The sequence below is a fragment of the Rattus norvegicus genome, chromosome 1 (assembly GCF_036323735.1).
Source record: "Rattus norvegicus strain BN/NHsdMcwi chromosome 1, GRCr8, whole genome shotgun sequence".
NCBI lineage: Eukaryota > Metazoa > Chordata > Mammalia > Rodentia > Muridae > Rattus > Rattus norvegicus.
Window position 1 is genome coordinate 216640507 of NC_086019.1, and position 23515 is coordinate 216664021.

The 23515-nt window shown below is 46.3% G+C and overlaps 2 protein-coding genes across 15 annotated transcripts; one reads left to right on the forward strand and one right to left on the reverse strand.

Moving 5' to 3' along the window:
* The first annotated feature begins 601 nt into the window (after positions 1 to 601).
* On the forward strand, positions 602 to 21989 carry Cyb561a3 (cytochrome b561 family, member A3). Of its 10 annotated transcripts, none has more exons than XM_006231049.5 (7): positions 10600 to 11397; positions 13826 to 13890; positions 15540 to 15738; positions 18014 to 18222; positions 19021 to 19175; positions 20007 to 20163; positions 20664 to 21989. In XM_006231049.5, exons 1-7 carry the CDS (start codon positions 11391 to 11393, stop codon positions 20685 to 20687), a joined length of 816 nt encoding a protein of 271 aa, XP_006231111.1. In that variant the 5' UTR covers positions 10600 to 11390; the 3' UTR covers positions 20688 to 21989. The 10 variants fall into 10 exon arrangements, with proteins under 10 accessions (NP_001014186.1, XP_006231111.1, XP_038940141.1 ...); XM_039084213.2 differs by having other exon boundaries at positions 21260 to 21989; XM_006231050.5 differs by having other exon boundaries at positions 10600 to 11230; positions 13791 to 13890; positions 21260 to 21989.
* On the reverse strand, positions 3541 to 10585 carry Tmem138 (transmembrane protein 138). Of its 5 annotated transcripts, none has more exons than NM_198777.2 (5): positions 10274 to 10297; positions 8150 to 8413; positions 7747 to 7918; positions 4535 to 4610; positions 3541 to 4278 (listed from the first exon to the last, which is right to left on the reverse strand). In NM_198777.2, exons 2-5 carry the CDS (start codon positions 8275 to 8277, stop codon positions 4166 to 4168), a joined length of 489 nt encoding a protein of 162 aa, NP_942072.2. In that variant the 5' UTR covers positions 8278 to 8413; positions 10274 to 10297; the 3' UTR covers positions 3541 to 4165. The 5 variants fall into 5 exon arrangements, with proteins under 5 accessions (NP_942072.2, XP_006231109.1, XP_006231108.1 ...); XM_006231047.4 differs by having other exon boundaries at positions 3542 to 4278; positions 8150 to 8235; positions 10274 to 10585; XM_006231046.3 differs by having other exon boundaries at positions 3542 to 4278; positions 10163 to 10284.
* Positions 21990 to 23515: the final 1526 nt, after the last annotated feature.

A 23515-nucleotide genomic window follows, 5' to 3' on the forward strand; every position in this document is an offset into this window, starting at 1 on the left:
ATGTCTTAATCAGTGTTCTGTTGTTGTGAATAGGCACTGACCAAGGCAAGGCAACTCTTCTTTTTTTTTAAGATTTATTTATTTAACATATATGAGTACACTGTCGCTGTCTTCAGATACACCAGAAGAGGGCATCAGATTCCATTACAGATGGTTGTGAGCCACCATGAGGTTGCTGGGAATTGAACTCAGGACCTCTGGAAGAGCTGTCAGTGTTCTTAACCACTGAGCCATCTCTGTAGCCCCGATGCAACTCTTATAAAAGAATTTAATGGGCTTACTTACAGTCGCAGAGGTTTAGTGTGTTGTTGTGGTAGGAAGCATGGTGTCACACAGGCAGACATGATGCTAGAGAAGTAGCTGAGAGTTCTACCTCAGCTGGATGCTGGATCTTCAGGCAGCAGAAAAGACATGGCTTGGACTTTCAAAACCTCAAAGCCTACCCCTCGTGACACAGTACCTCCAGCAAGGCCACACCTCCTAATTCTTTCAAATAGTGCCACTCCCTGAGCATTCAGATATGTAACAATGCTCAATGTGGCCCACTGAGTAAAGGAATAAATAAGGTCCAGTGACCCCTAAGTCTGATTTAAGGTTTTAGTTTAAACAGAGGATAAGAGGTATGCTTAACTAAGCAGTCCTGGTCAAGGTGTGGTTTGGTCCATTATTGTCTCTGATCCAAGGTGGTCTGACAAGTAGGTTTTTAAAACTGTGAAATCTCTTCCTAGAAGGTAAGTGTCTCCCTCCTCTTGGCTTCAGCCCTTCTCTTTCCCGTGCTTGAGATTCCTGAGGAAATTTTAATTCTTTAGGGTCCTTGTCTTAATAGCCCATGGGAGAGGAACAACAACTATCTGTCTGTCTTTATAGAGTTTCTCCTTTCTTGCCGGGAGAGCTACAAGCTATAATGAAGACTCAAAATCAGGCTATTCTCTCATCTCTCTTTCTTTTCCTCTCACAGACAAAGGTATGATAAATGCAGGTGGTATTTAAGATTGTTTACTACAGGGGTTGGGGATTTAGCTCAGCGGTAGAGCGCTTGCCTAGCAGGCACAAGGCCCTGGGTTCGATCCCCAGCTCCGAAAAAAAAAAAAAAAAAAAAAGAGGAGTTGTTTGGGACTTATCTCTTTTGCCTTTTGTGTGGGATCCTTGTCTACAGAGGTAAGTAGATATCTTCTGGTCTTGTTAAATAGTAAATTTTACATTATCAGTTATCTTTCTTTGACCCTTCCAGCGGGTCCAGTTATTTAGGGTTCCAATGGGGGGCGAGAGAAGAAGGAGACCAAGCAAGATTCTATTGTCAAGGTCTTGTTTATTGAGAGAAATGTACAGCATTTAAAGCTCTGAGGCAGGAATAGAAGTGGGAACTGAAGTTTAGGGTGGGGGAGTTTGGGAAGTGCCCAAGGATATAGGGTGAATCACTAAACTGCAAGATATCCTCCTTAAACAAAGAGGCAACAGTCTTCTGGGGACATGTTCTTTGAAAAGGTCGAACCTGGGGCTGGGGATTTAGCTCAGTGGTAGAGCGCTTACCTAGGAAGCGCAAGGCCCTGGGTTCGGTCCCCAGCTCCGGAAAAAAAGAACCAAAAAAAAAAAAAGAAAAAGAAAAGGTTGAACCCTTCTCAGGAATCTGCTCAGGGACATCCGGTGTTTTGCTCAGGCTGAAACATCCTGTGATTGCTCCCGGGGGCTTCCTGGGAGGGGCTTTTGTCCAACAATCTCATAATCTTACAGCAGCCACCTGAGCTTCTGTGGCCATGCAGCCCAGAGTCACGTAGTCACCTTGAGCTATGCAGTCACAAAGCTGCCAGGCCCAAATCCAATACGGCTCCCTACATTTCTTGAGATATTTGGGATAAAGCCATGGGTCACTAGGTGTTAAGCTCTAGATGTTTCTGAAAAGGCATTCCAAGACATGGGTCAAGCTCTAAGTAGGCAGGTAGGGTTTATTAGCATAGCAAGTTTGTCCCCCCCCCCCTCCAGCTGGGGACCGAACCCAGGGCCTCGCGCTTCCTAGGCAAGCGCTCTACCACTGAGCTAAATCCCCAACCCCTGCAAGTTTGTTTTTATTTCTAGCATTTATCTATGCATTCTGCCTATTTATTTAATAGACTTATTTTGTGTGCAGGTGTGAAGGTCACAAAACAACTTTTTGGGAATCAGTTCTCTGCTATAGATAGATAGATAGATAGATAGATAGATAGATAGATAGATAGATAGATAGATAGATATTCCTGTGTGAATTTCCGCGCTACATACATGCAGGTGCCTGCAAAGGCCTAACAGTATTGGCTCCCACTAGAGCTGGAGTGACAGACGTATGAGCCCCCTGACTTGGGTGCTGGAAACTGTTCATGGCTTTTGACAGTTTTGTAACCATCTTGCAGGAGAGGAATTTTTTTCTTTTTGTTTTTTTTTTTTTTTTGTTTTGTTTTGTGTTTGTTTGTTTTTTGGGTTTTTTTTTTTTTGGTTCTGTTTTTTTTTGTTTGTTTGTTTTTGTTTTTGTTTTTTGAAAAAGTATTTCTCTGTATAGCCCTGGCTGTCCTGGAACTAGCTCTGTAGACCAGGTCTTTTTTTTTTTTCTTTCGGAGCTGGGGACCGAACCCAGGGCCTTGCGCTCGCTAGGCAACAACCAGAGCTCTTAAGCCATGAGCCACACCAGCCCTCTGAGCCTCCTCTCCATTCCCTGAATTCAGCTGTTTTTATTCCCGTACTGTAGCATCTGTGGCTTCGCTCTTCTTCCAGTGTCACAGTCCAGTAGTCCTAGGTATTTGCTACCTGGCCTTTTCAATGTGTTAGCCTGTGCGTAACACTCTGTAAGTTCCACACAACTGTAAGGTGTGGTCTGATTTGATTAACAGTCAGTTCTTTGTCCTTTTCTGTATTCGCTCTCTTTTGGTACTGGGCATTGAACCCAGGGCCTTGCACATGCTACGATCGATCATCCTCTAGCTGTGAGCCATGCTCCCAGCCCTTTCCAAACCGTTTGCCTTGAAATTTCGCCTGCTTTCTGCTTTGAGAGTGTCTTGGGTCACATGACTTGCTTTGACCAATGGAACAAAACAGAGGGGTGATCTGTGAATGCAATGGGACATGTTCTCTCCTGCTTCTAGGCCACCATCATGCGCAGAGACCCAGGTAGTCTGCTGGCGGATGAATCATAAGACCCACAGCTGCTATTCCTCCTGAGGTCATCCTAGGTTAGTCAACTTAAAGGTCCAAGATTATCGTGACTGACCACAGACAGACTTGAGGAGGCCCAGCCCAGATCAGCTGACCCCTACCATGTGCCAGCTGACGGCACAGGGATGCATACTACTGAGTTTTGATGACCGTCACAGTCGAGCAACAGGAAGTAGCACATATGTTCTTAAACTTCCCTTTGCTAATCAGGCTGTGAAGCTTTTTTTTTCTCTTGAAAGCAATTTCAGCTTCTAGTTCATAGCTCAGTTTGCTGCAGGGGTCAAAGAGGTGCTGAGGCTCTGACTTGGTATTCCCCTTCACCATGAAGACACCAAGACAGACAGACAGACACGCTCTACCATTTATTTAAGAAAAGAATTCAATTTATTTCCTTTTAGAACTGTAAAAAAGTACTTTGGATATAAAATCTAAACAACTAAGGTGTGGTGAGTCAGGAGGACATGGCCACCATTGTCTGCATCCTCCAGTCACTCAAGTATGGGACCAGAAGAACAGGGCCTGGGCTGAGACGATGCTACCTAAAGGCTGAACCATAGCCTTAAAGAGTGGGAACTCCAGCTTGCAGATCCTCAGGAAGGACGAGGGAAAGACAGTGAGTGGTACAGAGTAGAGAAGGAAGTGGGTGGACTGAGGATGAGGCAACACTGACTTGGTACTGTGGGAGAACACTTTAATTTGCAATAGGGAAGGTCCTCCTGGTGTTGTTTTTAGGTAGGGTCTCTCTCTATAGGCTAACCTAGAACTCAGTAGGTAGGCCTAGGGTGGCCTCAAACGCACAGCAATCCTCCTGTCCGTTTCCAACCATGCCTGGTGAGTCTTCCTTCTTGAGTGCTGAGCATAGCTAGCACAAATGTGTCCAGGAAGTCCATCTGTTTCCTGCTGCCAAAGCCTGCCCCTCCCTGGAGAGCAGCCCAGGTGCCTTCTAACAGGAAGGAAAGGTGCTCATCAACGTGAGATGAAGTGGTCACCTTCGGACTTGCATGAACTCCTTGCGCAGCCACAGTGAGTCCTGGTAGAAGCGGGGGTCACCCAATCTCACGGCTGTCCTTTTGTAGAAATAGCAGTACAGCACTGCGGCTGGGACAAAAGCAGAGAGAAGCGTCGGGGCGGTCCTCAGTGCTCAGAGGAGAACTAAGCCCAGCCAGCCCCAGCACTGCCCCAGGGGTTCCAGCTATCTCCCAGAGAGGACAGAGGGCAGCCCTGCCTCTTTGCCTGTGAGGCTGTCCTCATCAGCCCAGGTTGTCCTGGTGGGGCGGGGCAGCAGGAGCGGGGTAGCAGGAGCGGGGCAGCAGGATCGAGGCTGAGAGTGCCCCTGAAGCCGCTCTGTCCTCACCTAGTCTCTGGAATACAAACAGTGTCTGCAGGCCGTTTGTCCATCTGAAGCTGCTGGAGTCTTTCCATCGCACGTTCTAGAGGAGACAAGAGTACCAAGGGAGAGGTTAAAGGACGCATGGGGCTCTTATATCTCCAACTTGCTTAGCTGCAGCAAAGCCATGTGGTTGAAAATCATGCTAACCTCACTCCTTTCATCAGCTCCGAGCATATTCTCAAGGGAGCTTCAAACTCCTCAAATAATTTTCCTCTGTGGGACTAAAAAGATGGCTGAGTGGTTAAGAGCACACTGACCTAGGTTCAGTTCCTAGGACCTACATGATAGCACACAGCTTCCTGTAACTCTAGTTCCAAGGGATCCAATGCTCTTCTGGCCTCTGTGGACACTAGGCACACACATGATGCATATAGGCAGGCAAACACGCTCATGTGCATAAAATAAATAAATAGCATTTTTAATTATTAATTTTTAATACATTTTTAATTTTTAGCCATGGTAGTGCATACCTTTTAATCACAGCATTCAAGAGGCAGAAGTAGGCAGACCTCTGTAACTCTGAGGCTAGCTAGCCTGGCCTACACAGTGAGTTTAGGCCAGTCAGAACTATGTATAGTAAGACTCTTTTTCAAAATAACTTTTTAAAACTTTGTGTTTGTGTGTGCATATATATGTTCCAATGTGCAACAGCATATATGCACAGAAGACAACTTGCAGGAGTCAGTTCCCTCCTTCCATCATGTGGGTCCCAGGGATCGAGCTCTGACTGACAAGCTTGGCAGGAAACTCCTTAACCTGCTTAGCCATCTTGCCAGCTCTCAGCCACCTCCTGCTCCTTTTTACTTTTTACTTCAAAGGGGTCTCCTCTAAGCCTGAACTGGAGAGTTTATTTGTCGAGGGGAAATGATCTCAGCAGTGTCTCTGCTTCCTATTCAGCTCGCAGAATCTCAGGCTCAGCACTTTGGCTCAGGCTTAATGACCAACGGCTTACATACCTGGCTCCAGGAAGTGGAGCACAGGCCCTGACAGAGGAAGCCCCTTGATCCTTGAACTCTGCAGCAAACCGGGAGCAATCGCTCGGTGGGTCCCAAGAAAGTGAGAAAGTGACTAGAGACCAAAGTTCTGCTGTTTTGAAGGTGGTGCTGAGAGCCAAGGCCAGAGAAGAGCTCTACCCCTGATCCACACACAAAATAAGCATACAGGAGATGAGTGAGCTACCCAAAGAGATGAAAGAATTTGTAAAACAGAAGAAATGGAAAACAATAAAGACCTGCAAGACTTCCCTAGAACAGTTAAGAGCATTTGCTACTCTTTTAGAAAAACAAGAGTTCACTCACTTCCTAGTGTCCACATTGGTGTTTCACACTCTCTGTAATTCCAGCTACAGATCTAAGATCTGGAGTACCCCTCCTCTCCCTGCATGAGCATGCACACGTGCACGCGCGCGCGCACGCGCGCGCGCGCGCACACACACACACACACACACACACACACTGTCATACACTTTCAAATCATTTTTTGGAGGGTCAGTGGTGCAGAGACGATATTTTTCTGTGTAGCTGTAACTGTCCTGGAACTTGCCCTGAAGACCCGGGGCTGGCTTTAAACTCACAGAGATTCGTGCTGGGATTAAGGGCATGTACCACCACAACTTCAAATCATATTCCTAAAAAAGCAATCTGAAACCCTGAGGACTGGATCTGATCTGGGGCTTCCAGGAAAGCTAAAGAGAGGCATGGAGGCTGTGTTTCCAGTATAAAGATGGGCACTCTGCACCGGGCATAAAGGAAAGCAACACTCTTGCATGGCTGTTCCCCAAAACACCCAATGCCTGTAATATTAACCACGGCACATTGACACCAAAATACCCCTCTGTCAACACCCACCTACCCACACAGCTGATGGCAAACTGACCCGACTTCCTGTTTCAGCGCTGCTAGGCCTATCTGAGGCAAAGGTAAACTGTTACAAACAGAAAAGTCCCTGGATCCTCAAACACAGATTGCTAGGCCAAAGTGTCTTATCAATTGTCACAGGACACCTTCATTTTACTACATTTTACCAGATTCTGAACCATGTGGAGGAATAACGGCGTTTCCAGAGGATAGAAACGTCTAGTTGGATTTCCTTTGAATAGGACAGGGTTTGATCAAACGCAGGGCACAGAGCCTGCTGGGTAAACGCCCTGCTGCTGCACTGTATCCCCCGGCCCTTACCGTTATCTTTCTGGGGTTCTGCTTTGGCATTTTGTTGTTTTCTGTCAAGCCTCCATACAGGGAGGATGTAACAGACCATTGGCTTGAATATAAAGCACCTCTCACATACGCCCCAGATCAGAGCTGATTCTCATGGCTTCTGCTTCCCTAATTCTTCCATCTCTTGTGTATCTCATGAGTTTTCATATCCTTCTTGAAAAAAGATAAGATTTATTTATTTTTGACACATATTCTAACATTATGCAGTCCTGACTAGCCTGGAGCTATCTTTTAGACCAGGCTGGCCTCTAACTCACAAAAATCTGCCTGCCTCTGCCCCCCAAGTACTGGGATTAAAGGTGTGTACCACCTATGTATATTGATTTATTTTATGTATGTGTGTGAGTGCCTTAGTGTGTATATGTGTGTCATGTACGTGCCTGTGCCAGCGGAGGCTAGAAGAACTGGATCCCTTGGGATTGGAATGATAAGGAGTTGTGGGTGCTAGGAGCCAAATCCAGGTCCTCTGCAAGTGCTCATCGCCGATGACCCATCTCCCAGTCCATCACATTCATTTTGGCCTCAAGGTTCTTGCTGTTGAACTTATATGTAGCCCAGGATGACCTTGTCATGGCCTTCAGAGACCTAAGATAGATCGTCTTGAGACAGGTCTTACACTATAGTCCAGGCTGGCCTAGAACTTAACTGTGGAGACCCAGGATGACCTTGAATTTATTGTCATCCTCCTGCCTTGGCCTGCTAGGTGCTAGAATTACATGTGTTAGTCACCATGTCCAGCTACTCTTGTAGCTCAGTAAAGATGTGAAAGGGCCATTGAGAAAGCTCATTGGTTTCTGAAAACTGCAGTTCAATCTCCAGAACCCGCACGGTGGAAGAACAGACTCCGGCAAGTTTTCCTTTGACACCCACTCCTCTATCTGCCCACATGCAGACATAACATAATCGCTCTATGTAATTTTTAAGATTAAATATGTAGAAATGCAGGGCTTTCATTCTTACCATGACCCACACATGCAGGGAGATGCTGAGGGCGAGGTACACAGACGTCAGAATGATGGTCCCTTTGAACTTATGGAACAGGAGGTTGACCAGGCCAGCCTGGAAGACGAAGGTGTTGAAGAACATGAGGAAAATTATGATGATGTTGAAGAGGATTGCAATATCCTGGATGCTGTAGACACATAAAACAAAGCATAGCCAAATGGGGCTGTATGAGGACTTATGAGATGGCCCTAAGTGCTAAGGGGGATCAAGAGATCTGCTCTTCTCTATGATATTGTCACCTCAAAACCCAGACAGCACAGACTTCTAAACACACTAATAACGTTAAAGTGCTCACTGTGGCAGTCAGGGCCTTCACACTCTTTGGAGCCAGCTTTTCGGGTCTCCCTCTCATACTCACATGAACAGCACGAGCTGGATAACAGGAGCCATTCGTAGTAGCTCCGAGAAGGAATTGACGAACAGGTCATAGCACAGCAACAGAAACTGCAGGGAGAGCACCAGGCTATAGTTACTGGTCTGAAGCATCTTCTGTCTGACTTTTGGGACTCCCTGGGGTACATTCCACGGTCCTGAAGAAAATAACTTCTGGTTCTCCCCCTGCCCAGAACTCAGGGAGAGTTTTTCCAATTCAGAGCTGTTTCCGTGGCTCTAATGCAAGGGCCTGTTTGGAGGGGAGAGAGGCAAGAAAGGGAGGAAGGACAAGGAAGGCAATATTAGAAGTCTAGCAGGGGCTGGAGGGATGGCTCAGTGGTTAAGAGCACTGACTGTTCTTCCAGAGGTCCTGAGTTCAAATCCCAGCAACCACATGGTGGATCACAACCATCTGTAATGGGATCTGATGCCCTCTTCTGGTGTGTCTGAAGACAGCTACAGTGTACTCATATATATAAAATAAATAAATCTTTAAAAAAAAAAAAGAAGTCTAGCAACAAACATCTACTAAGCATTGGTATGCAAAAGATCTAGGTGATCTGGGTACATTAGTTAAAACCAGTTATAAAAACAAAAACCCAGCTAAAGCCAGGCATATGGAGCACACCTGTAATCACAATGTTCAGGAACCTAAAACAGGAGGACTGAGACAAGACAAAACCAAACCAAAACCCATCCCAACTCCACCCCATTGAACCTTAACTTGTCATTCTTTCTAGAGACTAATAACAGCAGACTTCTCTATGTCTGGATCCTTCTAAATTCATGGCTCCTTCTTTTCTTTTCTTTCTTTTTTTTTTTTTTTTTGAACCAGACCTTGCTATGCAGCCCAAGCTCATCTTGAATTCTTGATCCTCCTGCCTTACCCGGAACGCCTGTTTTACAGGAATGTGCCCACACCTGACAAATGCACAACCCTTAGCAAGAATGTTTAGGGTTACTACAGAGAAGTGACAGCCTGGTCACACAGTAGTAGTAAGTAAAACCCTTAAATATTGCATGCAACACTCTAGGAACTGTTTTTTAAACTTATTTATTTATTATATGTAAGTACACTGTAGCTGTCTTCAGTCACACCAGAAGAGGGCATCAGATCTCATTACAGATGGTTGTGAGCCACCATGTGGTTGCTGGGATTTGAACTCAGGACCTCTGGAAGAGCAGTCAGTGCTCTTAACCACTGAGCCATCTCTCCAGCCCTAGGAACTGTTTCAGTCACAGATATTATTTAATTTTAAAATAACCTCATAAGGTAGAAAATAAACTCTTATTTCCCTCAATTCATAGATGAGAAAACTGAGGCACAGCAAAGTAACCTAACGACTAAGATGACACGGCTGGTAGGCGGCAAAGGAGTATTCGAATGGAGCACCATACAGCCCGCCTATTTCAAAACTGATAGAGAGCTAAGTAGGTGAGGAATATGTTCTCATAGAAGTCGGCAGCGTCACACACAGAAAGAGTTGACAGGACACAGTACTCTCCTCCTAGAAGATCTTTTATAAAGGTTATGACAGAAACACTGAGGCGCAAGCAAAGGGAGCGTATTTATAACTTAATCCCTGGACTTGAAAAGCAGCCATTTTACTGCATATAACCCTCATTTTGCAAAGGTTCTGAAGGGTCCAGGACCCGTCCACCTTCCACGGTGGAAAAGCTCCATGTTTTTTGGATATGTGAATGTAGCTTCTCTGGGCTTGAGTTTTCACACAATCTTTCTCCCAGGTACCAGCGCCAGGATAATCTTGTTAACCAATAGAATTTACTTTAATCCTCATAACAATCTGCAAGGTAAGAAAGAATTATCCCCTGGCTACAGGCAAGGACAGATAGTTAGAGTCATTTCCTCCAGATTGCAAGTGTGTAGAGCCAAAGGCACCACTTTGTAAGGCTCCATCAAGGGCATCCGTTAGATAGAAACGCCTCTCGCTCTAGCTACGCGGACAAGCACCCTCCAATGTAACGCGGTTTTCCTCACCCGTACCAATCCGTTCACACACCGGAATGGGAAAAAGACCCATAGCAAAAGCAACAGCAACACAAAATTCTGACTTCCAGCCACTCTGCGATCTGCATCATCTACACTCACCTCAAAGAACCGATGTCGGTTGTCATGGGAACACCATACCGGCTTCCGGAAGCCGACTTTAAATTCCGGAAGTAGATTGCTAATTGCCCGCCACGTTAAGGCTTTCGCTTTCCCAGACTCTCCCTGTGACCGGTTTTTCCATCCTGCCTCGCTGAGGGCTAACCCTAGCGAGAGGCTGTTAACCCCAGCATTTCGCCTGTTTCGGGATGGAGGTCTGTGGTTAGAGACAAGGCTGACAGGACGCAGCGCTCCTAGGACTCGGACCAGAATCTGCTCAGGAACCCCTTAGATTGTAAACCCCATTTCCCAGACGCCCTAGCTCACCACCGGAAGTGGCCGAGCCTTTAGAAGCTTAGGTAGCGCCCTCTGTAGCGGATCCCGTGGTCTGCAGGCTTGCCGGAAAGTCAATTATCCGACGATCCTAGGGAGTGGCAGCTCCCGCACTTGGCGGCGACCGGAGGGTCGCAGAGACCTGCCCCCAAGGTGTCCCACTGTATGGTTAAGGTTGGAATAGAACCCGGGCTGGGAGAGCCGGGTTGGGTCCGCCGCTTCCTTGCTTCGCTTTGTCTTAAGTCGGCGTTCAGCCTATTTTTCCCTTTAAGAATTGGACACTTTCCGTTCCCCTTCTATACCGGAGAAGGTGTTTGTAGAGGCTCTCACGCTTTTCAGAAGTCATCATATTTAAGACTTGCTAGAACCAACATGACTAAAGGAGTCAACGTCATACTCCCTTGCACCTGAAATAGATCTGACTGTCCGAAGGACGAAGGAGCGGTCTGTGAGCACTTGTGCTAAGGTGGACTTTATTCACACTCCTGAGTCCTGCCATTTGGAGGGGCTGCCTTTGGAAATGAGTTCTGGGAACTGAGCACAGGAACTGGGTGCCTGTACCAGGCTTGCCATTTGCCTGACCAAGTTTCTCTTCTTTGGATCCCGGCGCTGCAGTAGTTTGGAATTGTAAGATGCGGGTTTATAGTATTTGCACTCTAAATCTGGTCCCCAGGATTCTTACTGTCACTCCATCTTTGAGGAGGGAGCAACAAGCTCTGCCCGTTGGTCTTGTTTGTTTGCAGCTCTAACTTCTAAAAGTTTGGAGTATAGCCTTTTCCTGAGCGTAATGAAAGGTTCGTTTCTTAACCCTGGAACTAATTCTGTTTTAGTTCAGCCTATGAGAACCCTTTAGCCAGAGGAGTGAGGAAAACATTAACTAGAGGTTAGGTACACTTTTAAAATCAGGATAGATAAACTATACCCCATAGGCCACATCTAACCCTGAGTGACTTTTACACATTGGGGCAGGGGGATCATACTATGTGAATTATGAAAAGCATGTAAAACTTAGACATCAGTGTCATAGTATTAATGAGGTACGGTTGTGTTCATTTGTTAAGATATCCTTCCTGGCTTCTCTTATATCACACCAGCCAAGAATGAAAATAGTTGTGACAGAGGCTATAAGCTTACACAGCCCACACAGTCTGTGGACTCCCTTCCTGAGCCTGGTGCTCAGCCAAGCAAGGACAGGAGACCCTGCAGTGGTGAGCATGTATGGAAGTCTTAGTCCAAACTTCTCTTTCAGTGTAAGTGAGAGCATAATCTCAGCCTTTGCCTGTGTTTCCCTTGCTTTTGCTATTTTAGGAAAAGAGAGGGCTTATTTGTGAACTGTAGACAACAATGTAAAACTTCCCTGCCTTCTGTCAGAAAAGTGTCCCAACCATCTGTTCTAAGACTGCTGCAAAGTGCTAGTCCAGGGCTTGTAACTGGAGTGATGCAGGTCCGTTTGGAATGTTTTGCCTTTCCTTTTCCTCAAATGTGTCTGTATATGAATGTTATGTGTGTGTAGGTTCCTGTAGAGGCTAGAAGTAAGTATTTGGTCCCTTGGAGCTGTGAGCTGATGTAGGTGCTGGGAAATCAGCTGTGGTGTTGTGCAAGACCAATATGTACTCCTAACGTCTTAACTGTTGAGCCTTCTTTTCATATGCCATCCCCACACTCCTGCCCTTTTTTTTTGGGGGGGGGGTAGGGTCTTATTTTACCTTGGCTAGGCTCAGCTATATACATGGAGCTGAGGATGACCTCGATCTTCTGATTTTACCTCTGAAATGCTGGAATTATAGACATGTACCACCACTCCAGTTTTTAAGTTTCAAGATAGAAGATATGTAGAGTTTGTTACGAGGTGAAGGTGGGGCACGATCCAGAAATGAGGTAAACGGTGTTCAGAGAGAACTTGTCTAGTGTGTTCATTGTATAGAACTCACTCTCAAGGGGTGAGAGTGGAAAGTGGGCAAAAAAGTAAACACACTGCAGAAACCAGCATTGTCAGATGACTGGAGCATTTCACTGGAAAGGCGGAGGCTGTGTTAGGCGGTGGCTGTGTTAGGCAGTGGACACTTGATAGTCCCAAACCTGTTTGGCTCTTGCATGAACCAAGGAGGCAGCTCTGAGGCTGGGTAACAAATCCATGGACCCAGAAGCTCAGTCATGAAACGTGGATTTCCCCCTAGCCCTCAACTCTTCCTCAGAGATTGCTACTAACTAGAGTCAGCTATGAGAGCCCAGCATCTGCTGCTGGTTGGATGACCATCTGGCATGTCATGAGCTGTAATCAAGGCCACAGAGAGGCCTGGGCAGGCATGGGGACCATGAGCTTCAGGGTTTTGTTTGTTGGGGGAGCTGGTCTCACTATGTCACTCAAGCTACTGTTAAATTCCTCAAACAATCCTGATTCAGCCACTCAGATAGCTAGTGGCATAGACACCACCTTGCTTGGCTAGCTTTAGGCTTTGTTAGTGGTTAGGATAAAATCCTGTAATAGGAGCTAAAGAGATGGCTCAGTGGTTAAGAATGTTTGCTGCTGGGGTTGGGGATTTAGCTCAGTGGTAGAGAGCACTTGCCTAGGAAGCGCAAGGCCCTGGGTTCGGTCCCCAGCTCCAAAAAAAAGAACCAAAAAAAAAAAAAAAAAAAAAAAGAATGCTTGCTGCTCTTTCACAGGCCCTAGATTTGGTTTCCTGCACTTGAGTTGTGTGGTCCACAACTGACCGTAATTCCAGCTCCAGAGAACCCCACAACCTTTCCTGGCTTCTGTGGACACCTATGTGTACATCACTTGGCATACCTTCACACACACACACACACACACACACACACACACACACACACACACACACACACACTTTCTCTCTTTCAAATACTATGATAGTAGCAAATGTGAAGTTATAATACTTGATTCTCAATAGTGTGTCCATGCATTTTTTTTGTTGTGATCTTATATCCTGTGAATAAGGAAAAAGACCTAAGACTTTGAAGCTAAATAGACAAGAGTTTGAAACTTCTGTGGACTTGCTGGGTCCTGGTAGTAGTTACTGTGCATCTGAACTTTAGCTTCCTCATGTATAGGATTGGGGTGATAGTCCTCACAGAGTTACCAAGGGGAGTGAGTGGGACTGTATATCAGTTTCTAGTGCTTTGAGCTGGTGTGCAATTAATAATCTTTATTTCTATGCTTTTCTTTCAGAAGACAAGTCTTACAGTGTTAAGTGTTTTCCTCAGGTTGCTTGGACAGTGAAAGTCAGAGATCAGGCCACCTTTCTGCGAGCCTTCTGCTGGTTCTGAAGGTGAGGATTTGGGTATTATCCCTCCTTGGGCATTATTGGCTCTTCTTCCTTTTAGATGGTCCAGAGAGATGGCCCTCAATATCAAGAAGCCATACTATTATCTTCTTGGTATGTATTTAATGGAGGCAGGGCTGGGTCTTTTCCATTTGCCTGTTCTTTTAAGCGTGTATATGGTAATGGAATCTAACTCATGCCTGCCCTGTCATTGAACTACAAATGTAGCCCCTTGCCTGGGTTTGAAAAATAACTTTTTGTGACATAAATTCTCACCAGAGAAAAACCTGAAAGCTGAGTTGGTGGAAATCTAAAAATAATCACTTTCTAGACCATGAGGTTTTGCTTCCTCTTTTTGTCCTTTGGACTTTCCCTAGAGAAGAGAAAGCAGAAGTAAGTTTCAGGTGTACAAACAGCCAAGGGATGCTCTCAGTTCATGGAGAGGAGTGGAGGGTCTGGCATCAAAGTCTGACCCCATGGAATCCATCCTTTGCAAAGAAGACCTTTTTATACAGAAGTGGGAGCACAGAGAGCTTTTTGTCAGGTGACATAATGGAAGGGATTGAGCATCCCTAGGTAAAAGTCCAGAAGATTCTGCAACTTAAAACCTGATTAGTTTTTTTGAGACAAGATTTTTCTGTGTAGTCCTGGCTGTCCTAGAACTCACTCTGTAGACCCGGCTGGCTTTGAACTCAGAGATTTGCCTGCCTCTGGTTTTGTTTTGTTTTGTTTTGCTTTGTTTTATATTAAGCCAGAGTTGAGATATGTTCTTTCTGAAACCCTGGCTGTGCTGGAACGTGTTAGGAACTTGTAGACCAGCTGACCTCAAACTCACAGAGATCCTTCTGCCTCTGCCTTCTGAGGGCTCTGCTTAAAGGCTTGTGCCACCATTCCTGGCCAGACCTAAAACCTTTTGGTCACCAAAATGATTGCTTAAAGCATATAACATTCAAATATTCCCAATCCAAAACCCTTTGCCATTTACAACTCTTCCACCCCCAAATCATTTAAAAAAATTTTTACATGTGTGGCCAGGTAGTGGTGGCATGCACCTTTAATCCCAGCATACAGGAAGCAGAGGATCTCTGAGTTCGAGGCCAGCCTGTCCTATAGAGTTTTAGGCAGTCAGGACTACACCTGAAACTTTGTCTCAAACATCAAAACAAAACAACAACAAAATGCTCATAACTGCTGAGCTGCCTCTCCAGCCTCTGCACCCAGTCATTTTGTTCACGGCATACCCAGCCTAGAACATGTTTATCCCATTGGATTGTGGTTTTGCTGCCTTATGTTGGAACCCAGGGAATTTGTGGTCTAAGCAGTTAGGGTTTTAATATTTGTCCCTTAACTGGGTTGGGTGTGGCAGTCACTTTTTACCTTCTGGTTCTGCGTGGGGAGGCTAATCAGTACCAAGGCTGTGAGTCCAGGGCCTGGTTATCTCACCAGAGTGCTATACTTGGTCTGTGGCCTGCCAGGTGCAGGGGTGGGGCTTCACTCAGTGTGAGCTTACCTCAACATCGAAGCCATCTGGGGATAGGGGAACTGAATCAAGAGATTCCATACCGAAGGCAGAAAAGAAGGTCAGTGTTACTTCCTTTAGCTGCTATGTGGGTATACCGTGGTCACCCAGGACATGCGATTTCTGCATCTTCTAGGAGTTCTTGATCAGAATGGCTTCGGGATGGTTTTACATGTCCTGCATGGTGCTGGGATCCCTGGGATCAATGTGCATCCTCTTCACTACCTACTGGATGCAGTACTGGCGCGGTGGCTTTGCCTGGGATGGCACTGTGCTCATGTTCAACTGGCACCCAGTGCTCATGGTCTCCGGCATGGTGGTGCTCTATGGAGCCGGTGAGTAGTAAGGTCACAGTGTGGGCGGCACGCTGTGGCCTAGGCCTGGCAGCACTTATCCTTTCCAAGAGGCTACCATGGCAGGGGGAATTGGGTTGTCCCTGGGGCAGCTATGATTTGGGGGAAGAAGTGGAAAGTGTAGGGACAGCTCCACAGATACTCTGGGACAGGGTCAGCAAAACTTTGTGTAAAGGACTGGAGCATAAATTTGTCAAGCTTTGTAACGGTATGATTGTAATCTATATTGCAGCTAGCCAGCTCTGCTTCTATATTATCTATCATTGCTGTGGTGGTGATGGTGGTGTGTGTGTGTGTGTGTGTGTGTGTGTGTGTGTGTGTGTGTGTGTGTGTGCACAGATATCCTATCATAGGAGCAGCTATGGAAAGTATGTAAAACGCATGAACAAAACTGTGTCTCAGTGAAGTTTTATTAAGAGAATTAGGCAGCAGGCTAGATTTGGCCTAGCACTGCAGTTTGGCCCATGCTCTAGAGAAAAAGAAGTTAAAGCCTCTTAGATTATAGTTGGGTCAAGGATCCATCTTTGCCCCATGCATTCAAATCTAGGTGAACCCCGTTTTTCCCAGTTGTAGGATGGGAATGGTGATAGCATTGCCAAAAGCTGCACACTACATAAACTTCACACATCATCCCCTCTGGTTCTTGACTATTTTCTTGTGATGTATGCATATATGTATGTACACATGTGTGTCAACATGTAACTTTACCAGGTCGGCCTTGAACTCACAGAAATCCACCTGCCTCTGCTTCCCAAGTGCTGGGGTTAAAGGCGTGTACTAAATTCTTTGCTATGGTATAGTGGTGATGGGGGTGTGTGTGTGTGTGTGTGTGTGTGTGTGTGTGTGTGTGTGTACGTGGGCATGGGCATACCATAGGATGCATGTGGAAATCAAAGGACAACTTTTAAGAGTCAGTTCTTTTAACTGTGGGTCCCGGGAATTAGACTAAAGTTTTTTTTTTTTTTTCCCGGAGCTGGGGACCGAACCCAGGGCCTTGGGCTTGCTAGGCAAGCGCTCTACCTCTGAGCTAAATCCCCAACCTAGACTGAAGTTCTTAAGACTTATATGGCAAGTGCTTTTAGCTGCTGAGCTATCTTGTGAACCCCACTTTGTTTTTTGAGACAGGGTCTCTTCATAAGCTACACCCTCAGTTTTCATACCTGGGTTCTTTTTTTTTTTCTCCTTTTTCTTTTTCTTTTTTTTTTTTTTTCTTTTTTTCGGAGCTGGGGACCGAACCCAGGGCCTTGCGCCTGCTAGGCAAGCGTTCTACCAGTTCTACCACTGAGCTAAATCCCCAACCCCTATACCTGGGTTCTTAACCAACCTTGGCTGGATGCATTCATTGTGATGAGACCTGGAGAGACAATGCTCATCAGCCCACAAAGCCACATTCAGGATTGAGCCAGGGCAGTTCAAAAAATACTTCTCCCATTTTATCGTGCCTTTCTTGCTTCTGTGTCTGGCCACCTGCCTCCTGCAAATAACAGGAGGTGGCAGGTAACGAGCAGGCTTAACTAGGGGTTCTATTGCTGTAATAAAACAACGTGGGAGGAAAGGATTTATTCCACCTTACACTTTTAGTCCAGCATCAAAGAGGGGTTGGCAGGAATGAAATCAGAAGCTGTGAAGGAAGGAAGGCAGCTTATTGGGTTGCTCCTCCTGGCTTCTTCAGCCTCTTTCCTTCCTTCCTTCCTTCCTTCCTTCCTTCCTTCCTTCCTTCCTTCCTTCCTTCCTTCCCTCCTTGTTCTTTTAAATCTTTTTAATTGTTGTTTTTGAGACTATGGCTGTTTTGCTTGCATGTATGTCTCTGTACTATGTGTATCCAGTGCCTTTGGAGACCAGAACAGGGTGTCGTATCCTCTGGTACTGGAGTTACAGATGACTGTGAGCCACCATGTGGATTGAACTCAAGTCCTCTGGCAGAGCAACTAGTGTTGTTAACCACTGAGCCATCCTCTCTCCAGCCCTGCTCTCTTATACCATATAGGACACCAGCCTGGGGATATCACCTAAAGTGATCTTGGCCCTCCCATAGCAATCACTAATCAAGACAGTGCTCTACACACGTGCCTGTAGGCAATCTGACGAGGGGTGATTTTTCCACTAGATTTCCTCTTCTCTGATAACTAGTTTGACATGAAACCAATCGGGACAGGAATCAATGTACTGGCACTTCTTCCTGTTGAGAGGCTCTGTAGGGCCACATCAGGGGAGTATAAGGTGATGTGGCCAAGCTCTGGGACTGTTTTCTCTGCAGCCTCACTGGTGTACCGCCTGCCTGCATCATGGGTGGGGCCCAAGCTGCCCTGGAAAGTTCTCCATGCAGCACTGCACCTGCTGGCCTTCACCGTCACTGTTGTGGGGCTGACTGCCGTCTTTGGGTTTCACAACCATTCAAAAATCACACACCTCTACTCGCTGCATAGCTGGCTGGGCATCACCACTGTCGCCCTCTTCGCCTGCCAGGTAGGTGCCTCTGCCTCCTCCTTCCCAGTCCCTGTGGGTTCTGTGTGTTTGGGGCTCGACTTCACTAGCCTCAGCTCCCAGTATTCTCTCTGCCTCTTCCCTGGAGAGGGCCTTAAATCCTGTAGACTCTGCTATTTCAGTCCTGTGAGAGTTGGAGTCCAACTTTTATCTTGTTTTTTTGTACCTGTCACACTGCTCGTCGCTCCTCCTGACTTATCTTACATCATGCTGACTCCAGTGCAGCCTCTTTTCTGCTTTTTCCACTCTTCCCTCTTTGAACCAAAAGCAGTTCTAAAAAGTAATTTCAGTATTCCAGTGCTGGTCCTGTACTTGAATTGTTTATGGGCTAGGATTGGCCAGAAACCAAAGCTAACACGGTTCTGAGTGTTTTGCTACATGCCCTTCTTCACACATTTGTTGTATGTGTAATAGAACTAGGCAGACCATAGTAATGTGTGGTGTGTGGTCAGGCCTGTGTATGGTAGGAATATTTGAGTTGAAAAAGAGAGGCAGGGGCTGGAGAGATGGCTCAGCAGTAAAGAGCACTGACTGCTCTTCCAGAGGTCCTGAGTTCAAATCTCAGCAACCACACGGTGGCTCACAACCATCTTGGATCTAATGCCCTCTTCTGGTGTGTCTGACAGCTACAGTGTACATATATAAATAAAATACATCTTTAAAAAAAAAAAGAAAAAGAAAAAGAGGGGCAATAGGATAGTGACCAGCAGGAGGCACTGTAGGCAAATGGGCACAACTGTCACACCGTATCTCCATGGACTTCTTCCCTTGTGTCCACAGTGGTTCCTGGGCTTTGCCGTCTTTCTCCTGCCCTGGGCATCCCAGTGGCTGCGAAGCCTCCTGAAGCCTGTGCATGTCTTCTTTGGAGCCTGCATCCTTTCCCTGTCCATCGCCTCTGTTATTTCTGGCATCAATGAGAAGCTCTTCTTTGTTTTGTAAGTTTCAAGGGGCCTCTAACACTAAGGCATATGGGAGGGAGTGGGGGCTTCAGGAGATCCGTCATATACTCATAGCACAGTCAATTGAGAGCTTGAGTCCAGTTCTTGATCAGGAAGGTGACAGAATTAGCTGGTCTTTAGGTTGAAATTGGTAAACGCAATACTTACTGAGCACCAGATGATGCAGCACCTTTTGTTTTTCAGAAACTACTCACAGTACCACACCTTTAATCCTCTTAAGCACTCAACAACATCTGGTGCTGGTGCACATGAGACAAATGGTCTAGGCTTAGCGGCTGCCTGCCTTTCATCCTGACAGCATAGGCAGGCTGGTCTCTGAGCCAAGGCCAACTTCCTCCACATAGTGGGTTCCAAGCCTGGCGGGACTACATACTGAGACTCTGTCAGAAAAGAAAAGGTGCACTGAGGCTCAGAGTAACTTACCTAAGCACACAGAACCAGTAAATGGCAGAAGGGGGAACTGAGTTAGGCTGTCTGCCTCCAGAGTGTGTACATCTAGCCACTGTTGTCTGGGTTTTGAGGCAGCTTGGTAGAGTGAACAGCAAATGAGATTGGAAATCAGCTCTGGGGTTTAGATCTTGGTTGTACTATGTACCAGTTTTGTAAAGGTGACTCATGTTTTTCCCCTGGGTAAAACATTACACAGTTCCTGCCTGTCATTGTGATAGGGACTTAGTATGTTAATTCCAGGTTGTAGGAATCTAGTCTCTTGCTAGGCAAAAAAAAAAAAAAAAAAAAAAAAAAGAAGAAGAAGAAGACAATTCTTCCAAAGACCCACATTATTTTGTTATTTTTTGTTATTTCCAGGAAAAATGCCACCAGGCCTTACTCCAGCCTTCCTGGTGAGGCTGTCTTTGCCAACAGCACAGGGATCTTGGTAGTGTCTTTTGGCTTGCTGGTTCTCTATATTCTTCTGGCTTCTTCATGGAGACGTCCAGATCCAGGAGCTCTGACTGACAGACAGGTATGGCTGCTTGTCTCCCATTATAGGTGGGATAAGGCCAAGAAGGCTTGCTTTGCACCTTGCTAAGATTGACCCTGTAGCCACGTGGGAAGTCAACCAGCTCGAAGGTGCAGATTGAGTGGGTCAATGGGAAATCTGGTAACAGAGTGCCTAGCCTGGGAGTGACTTCCCAAGGTTCCCCCCAACCCCCCTACAAGGTTCCTTGGCTCTGAAGGGCTTGAGCTCTGTGACAAGACTACTGGGACAAGGGCTTAGTGATACTCAAGTGCTTAAAGCAGGTCTTGCCTGTTCTTGCTACTGAGTTGTCTGGCAGATGTGGGAAGATATGCTATGGACCAATCTCTCAGGAACTTTTGGGCTTCCCTGAAAGATCTGGTGGCTTGGCTGGGTTCACCCTGCAGGTTGAGGGTCTATCTGAGCAACTCAGGCCTGGTGTTCCTCCTGAAGCTCAGGCTTTTGAGGCCATGTCTTTAACCCCTGTGCATCTTCCTTCTTTCCAGCCCCTGTTGCATGACAGGGAGTGAAGCCGGCAGGGCTCCCGGGAACAGTTGGAGATGCAGTCTGCTCCCTCAGAAGCTCTGCTGTACTGGGGCTCCCGGCTGGTTTCAGCAACAGACTTCTCTTGGGCCAGAGACCAAACTTGCTACTCCAGTTCCAGGCTTGCTCTCCAGCCACTTGCTGTTCATCTGCTTTTCTTGGTGGCTTTGACTTGTTGCCATTTTTTCAGGTTCTCCATTTGCACAAGGATCTCCTTGCCTTGGTCACTCTTGTCTCTTCTGTTGGTCTGCAGATTTCAGCCTGCTTTCCTTACCACTCCTAGGGATGTGGTAGAAACCAAAGCTGGGGTTCAAATGTAGCCCACACATGTAAAATATAAAATCTGCTCTCTGTGGGAGCATTTGTCTCCGTTAGGCAGGTTTTCTCTTCTGCTCTGTCCTGGATGTGCATTTGGGTGGGCAGTGGCATTGAGGGGTAACTCCTGGGACAGGGGCAGTAGGAGAAGCCTTTGCTGTAAGTTAGGTGCCCGACACGCTGCTTGTTCACTTTGATGTGCTGTATTGTGTGTATTGTGACCATGTGGTTCCCCTTCTTCTAGTTGCTGCTCCAGCTGCTACCTGGATCCCGCCCTTTACCTGTGACTTACATGCCTGTACCCCTCAGGTAGCCCTATGAGCCCTGTTAAACAGTTCTCCCAAGAACAGACGTCCTGCCCCTAGAGTCCCAGTGATCAGTGAGCGGTTTCTTTGGGCTTCCTTTCTGTCCCCTTGTGGGTATGGGCTTTCCTGCCTCCTATAGTTATGCTTTCCCCTGACAGGGCCCCAGCTCACTATGAATTTGAAACCAGCATTATGAAGCAATTTGCTGGGCAAAGCTCACATTCTGGTTTATCAGTCATGAGGGGACTAGGTGACCTTTTGGGGAACAGAAGCACCCACTACTTAATAAGGAACACCCTAAAGGCAGCAGCAGTGAATGGCTTTGCTCTTCTCCTGAATAACAAGTGGGTAGCGAAGGAGGAGTCTTGTCCCATTCCTTTGTGTTAGCCTGTGGCACTTCGTGCCTTCTTCAGGCAAGCCCTGCCAGGTCCCTCAGCAGGCAAGTAGGAAGAGTTGGGTTCCTGCACTCTCTGCAGATAGTGACCAGGCTGAACTTCAACCCGACTGCCAGAAGTTGGGAGGAGGGCTGGCATGGACTTGCTGACCAGATGAAGCCTGAATTCCATTGGGATAACTGCTGGCACCTTCATGAGCATCTTCCTGCTTCACTCATGAGTGGGTATTTTACCTCATGAATCTGACTCTTATTAAATGTTTTTAAACATTAAAGGTGTTGTTTGTTCAGACTTTCTAAAAAATAATTTTAAACAAAAACACTTATTTCTCATACTTTTGGAGGCTACATGTCAAAGATCAAGAAAATAACATGCATCTGGTAAGGGCACTCCCTACCATCTTTGAACTGTGGGTTCACATGGTACAGAGTACAAGTTGCTCCCAGCCCCTTATAAAGGATGATTGCATCTCATTTAGAAGGGCCTGGTCCCACTATCACCCCTAATTACTTAGCAAAGGTCTAACCTCTTTTTTATTTTTGAGACAGGGTCTCACTATGGAGCTAGAACCTGCTATGTAGACCAGGCTGGCCTTGAACTCACCGATCTGCCTGTCCTCTGCTGCCAGAGTGCTCAGACTAAAGTTGTGAGCCACTAGGCTGGGCTCAAGGTCCTACTCCTTAATTCTATCACATTAGGGATGAAGTTTCATGGATAGGAGTTCTGTTGGAACACAAACATTCTTTGCTGACACTACATTGTGGTTAAATCAGCATTTTGACAATTTACAAAGGGCTCAGGACAAGTTTGACCCTTACAGAAGCAGAGAGGCCAACTAGAAATCCATGATTGTGTTCCTGGAATTGCATGATGTTTAAATCTGTTTGGGTGTCCTTCATAATGAATGGCTATAGGACACATCTTTTTATTTATTTATTTATTTTATGTACAGCATTCTGCCTGCATATGTGGCTGCAGGCCAGAAGAGGGCACCAGATCTCATTACAGATGGTTGTGAGCCACCATGTGGTTGCTGGGAATTGAACTCAGGACCTCTGGAAGAGCAGTCAGTGCTCTTAACCGCTGAGCCATCTCTCCAGCCCAGGACACATCTTTCAATAGGAAAAAAGGAGTGTTTTCTGCCTTAAAGTCTGGAAAATGAGACTCCAAAAGGAATGGAGTGGGGCAGGCAAGTACCTGATATCACTCTGCTGGGTGACAGAGTTCGGATCCACAAGTCAGTATTTGACATCAGCCTTTTCCTTTGCTGGGCATAGTTATCTGTATATGCTGACACCCGGTTTTATTGCCAGGGACTTTTGATGGTGCAGATTAAGAGAGGACTCTAGAGGCCAAGGAACCCCAGTGTCTAATCTAAGTAAAACAGATGATGAGGTCCCTTTCTTAGTATGATCAGTTATAGAAGGTGACACAGTGGGAGTGTGTGTGCCTGGCACCAATGCTAACACCTGTTCTGGTGACAGCTCTACACTACTAGGCTGCTTAGGATCCTCTCCTTAGCTGTTTTATATCCCTGAGATGTTTACCATTCTGAAAACCAAAATCTTACTCTGTGTGTGTAGGCACATTCATGCCACAGCATGAGGCCACATGTAGAGGCCAGAAGCAACTTTATCTCCTGGCACCTAATGGGATTTGGTGATCAAATTCAAGTTGTTAGGCCTTTAGGTTACTAACCAGTGAGTAATGGGGATTATTCAGTTTTACAGATCTCTACTGGCCAAATATGGGCATGAGTTCCCATAGCTGGCTTAAAACAGAACTGGACAGGACCTGCTG

Coding starts and splice junctions, on each gene's coding strand:
- Tmem138 (NM_198777.2), bottom strand. CDS start 8,277: ATGCTTCAGACCAGTAACTATAGCCTGGTGCTCTCCCTGCAGTTTCTG. Junction 4,611..7,746: donor CCCTGCATGTGTGGGTCATG/GTAAGAATGAAA, acceptor TGTCTCCTCTAG/AACGTGCGATGGAAAGACTC. Junction 4,279..4,534: donor GTTTGTATTCCAGAGACTAG/GTGAGGACAGAG, acceptor CTTTTGTCCCAG/CCGCAGTGCTGTACTGCTAT.
- Cyb561a3 (XM_039084213.2), top strand. Junction 13,891..15,539: donor GCCTTCTGCTGGTTCTGAAG/GTGAGGATTTGG, acceptor TGCATCTTCTAG/GAGTTCTTGATCAGAATGGC. Junction 19,176..20,006: donor GAGAAGCTCTTCTTTGTTTT/GTAAGTTTCAAG, acceptor TGTTATTTCCAG/GAAAAATGCCACCAGGCCTT.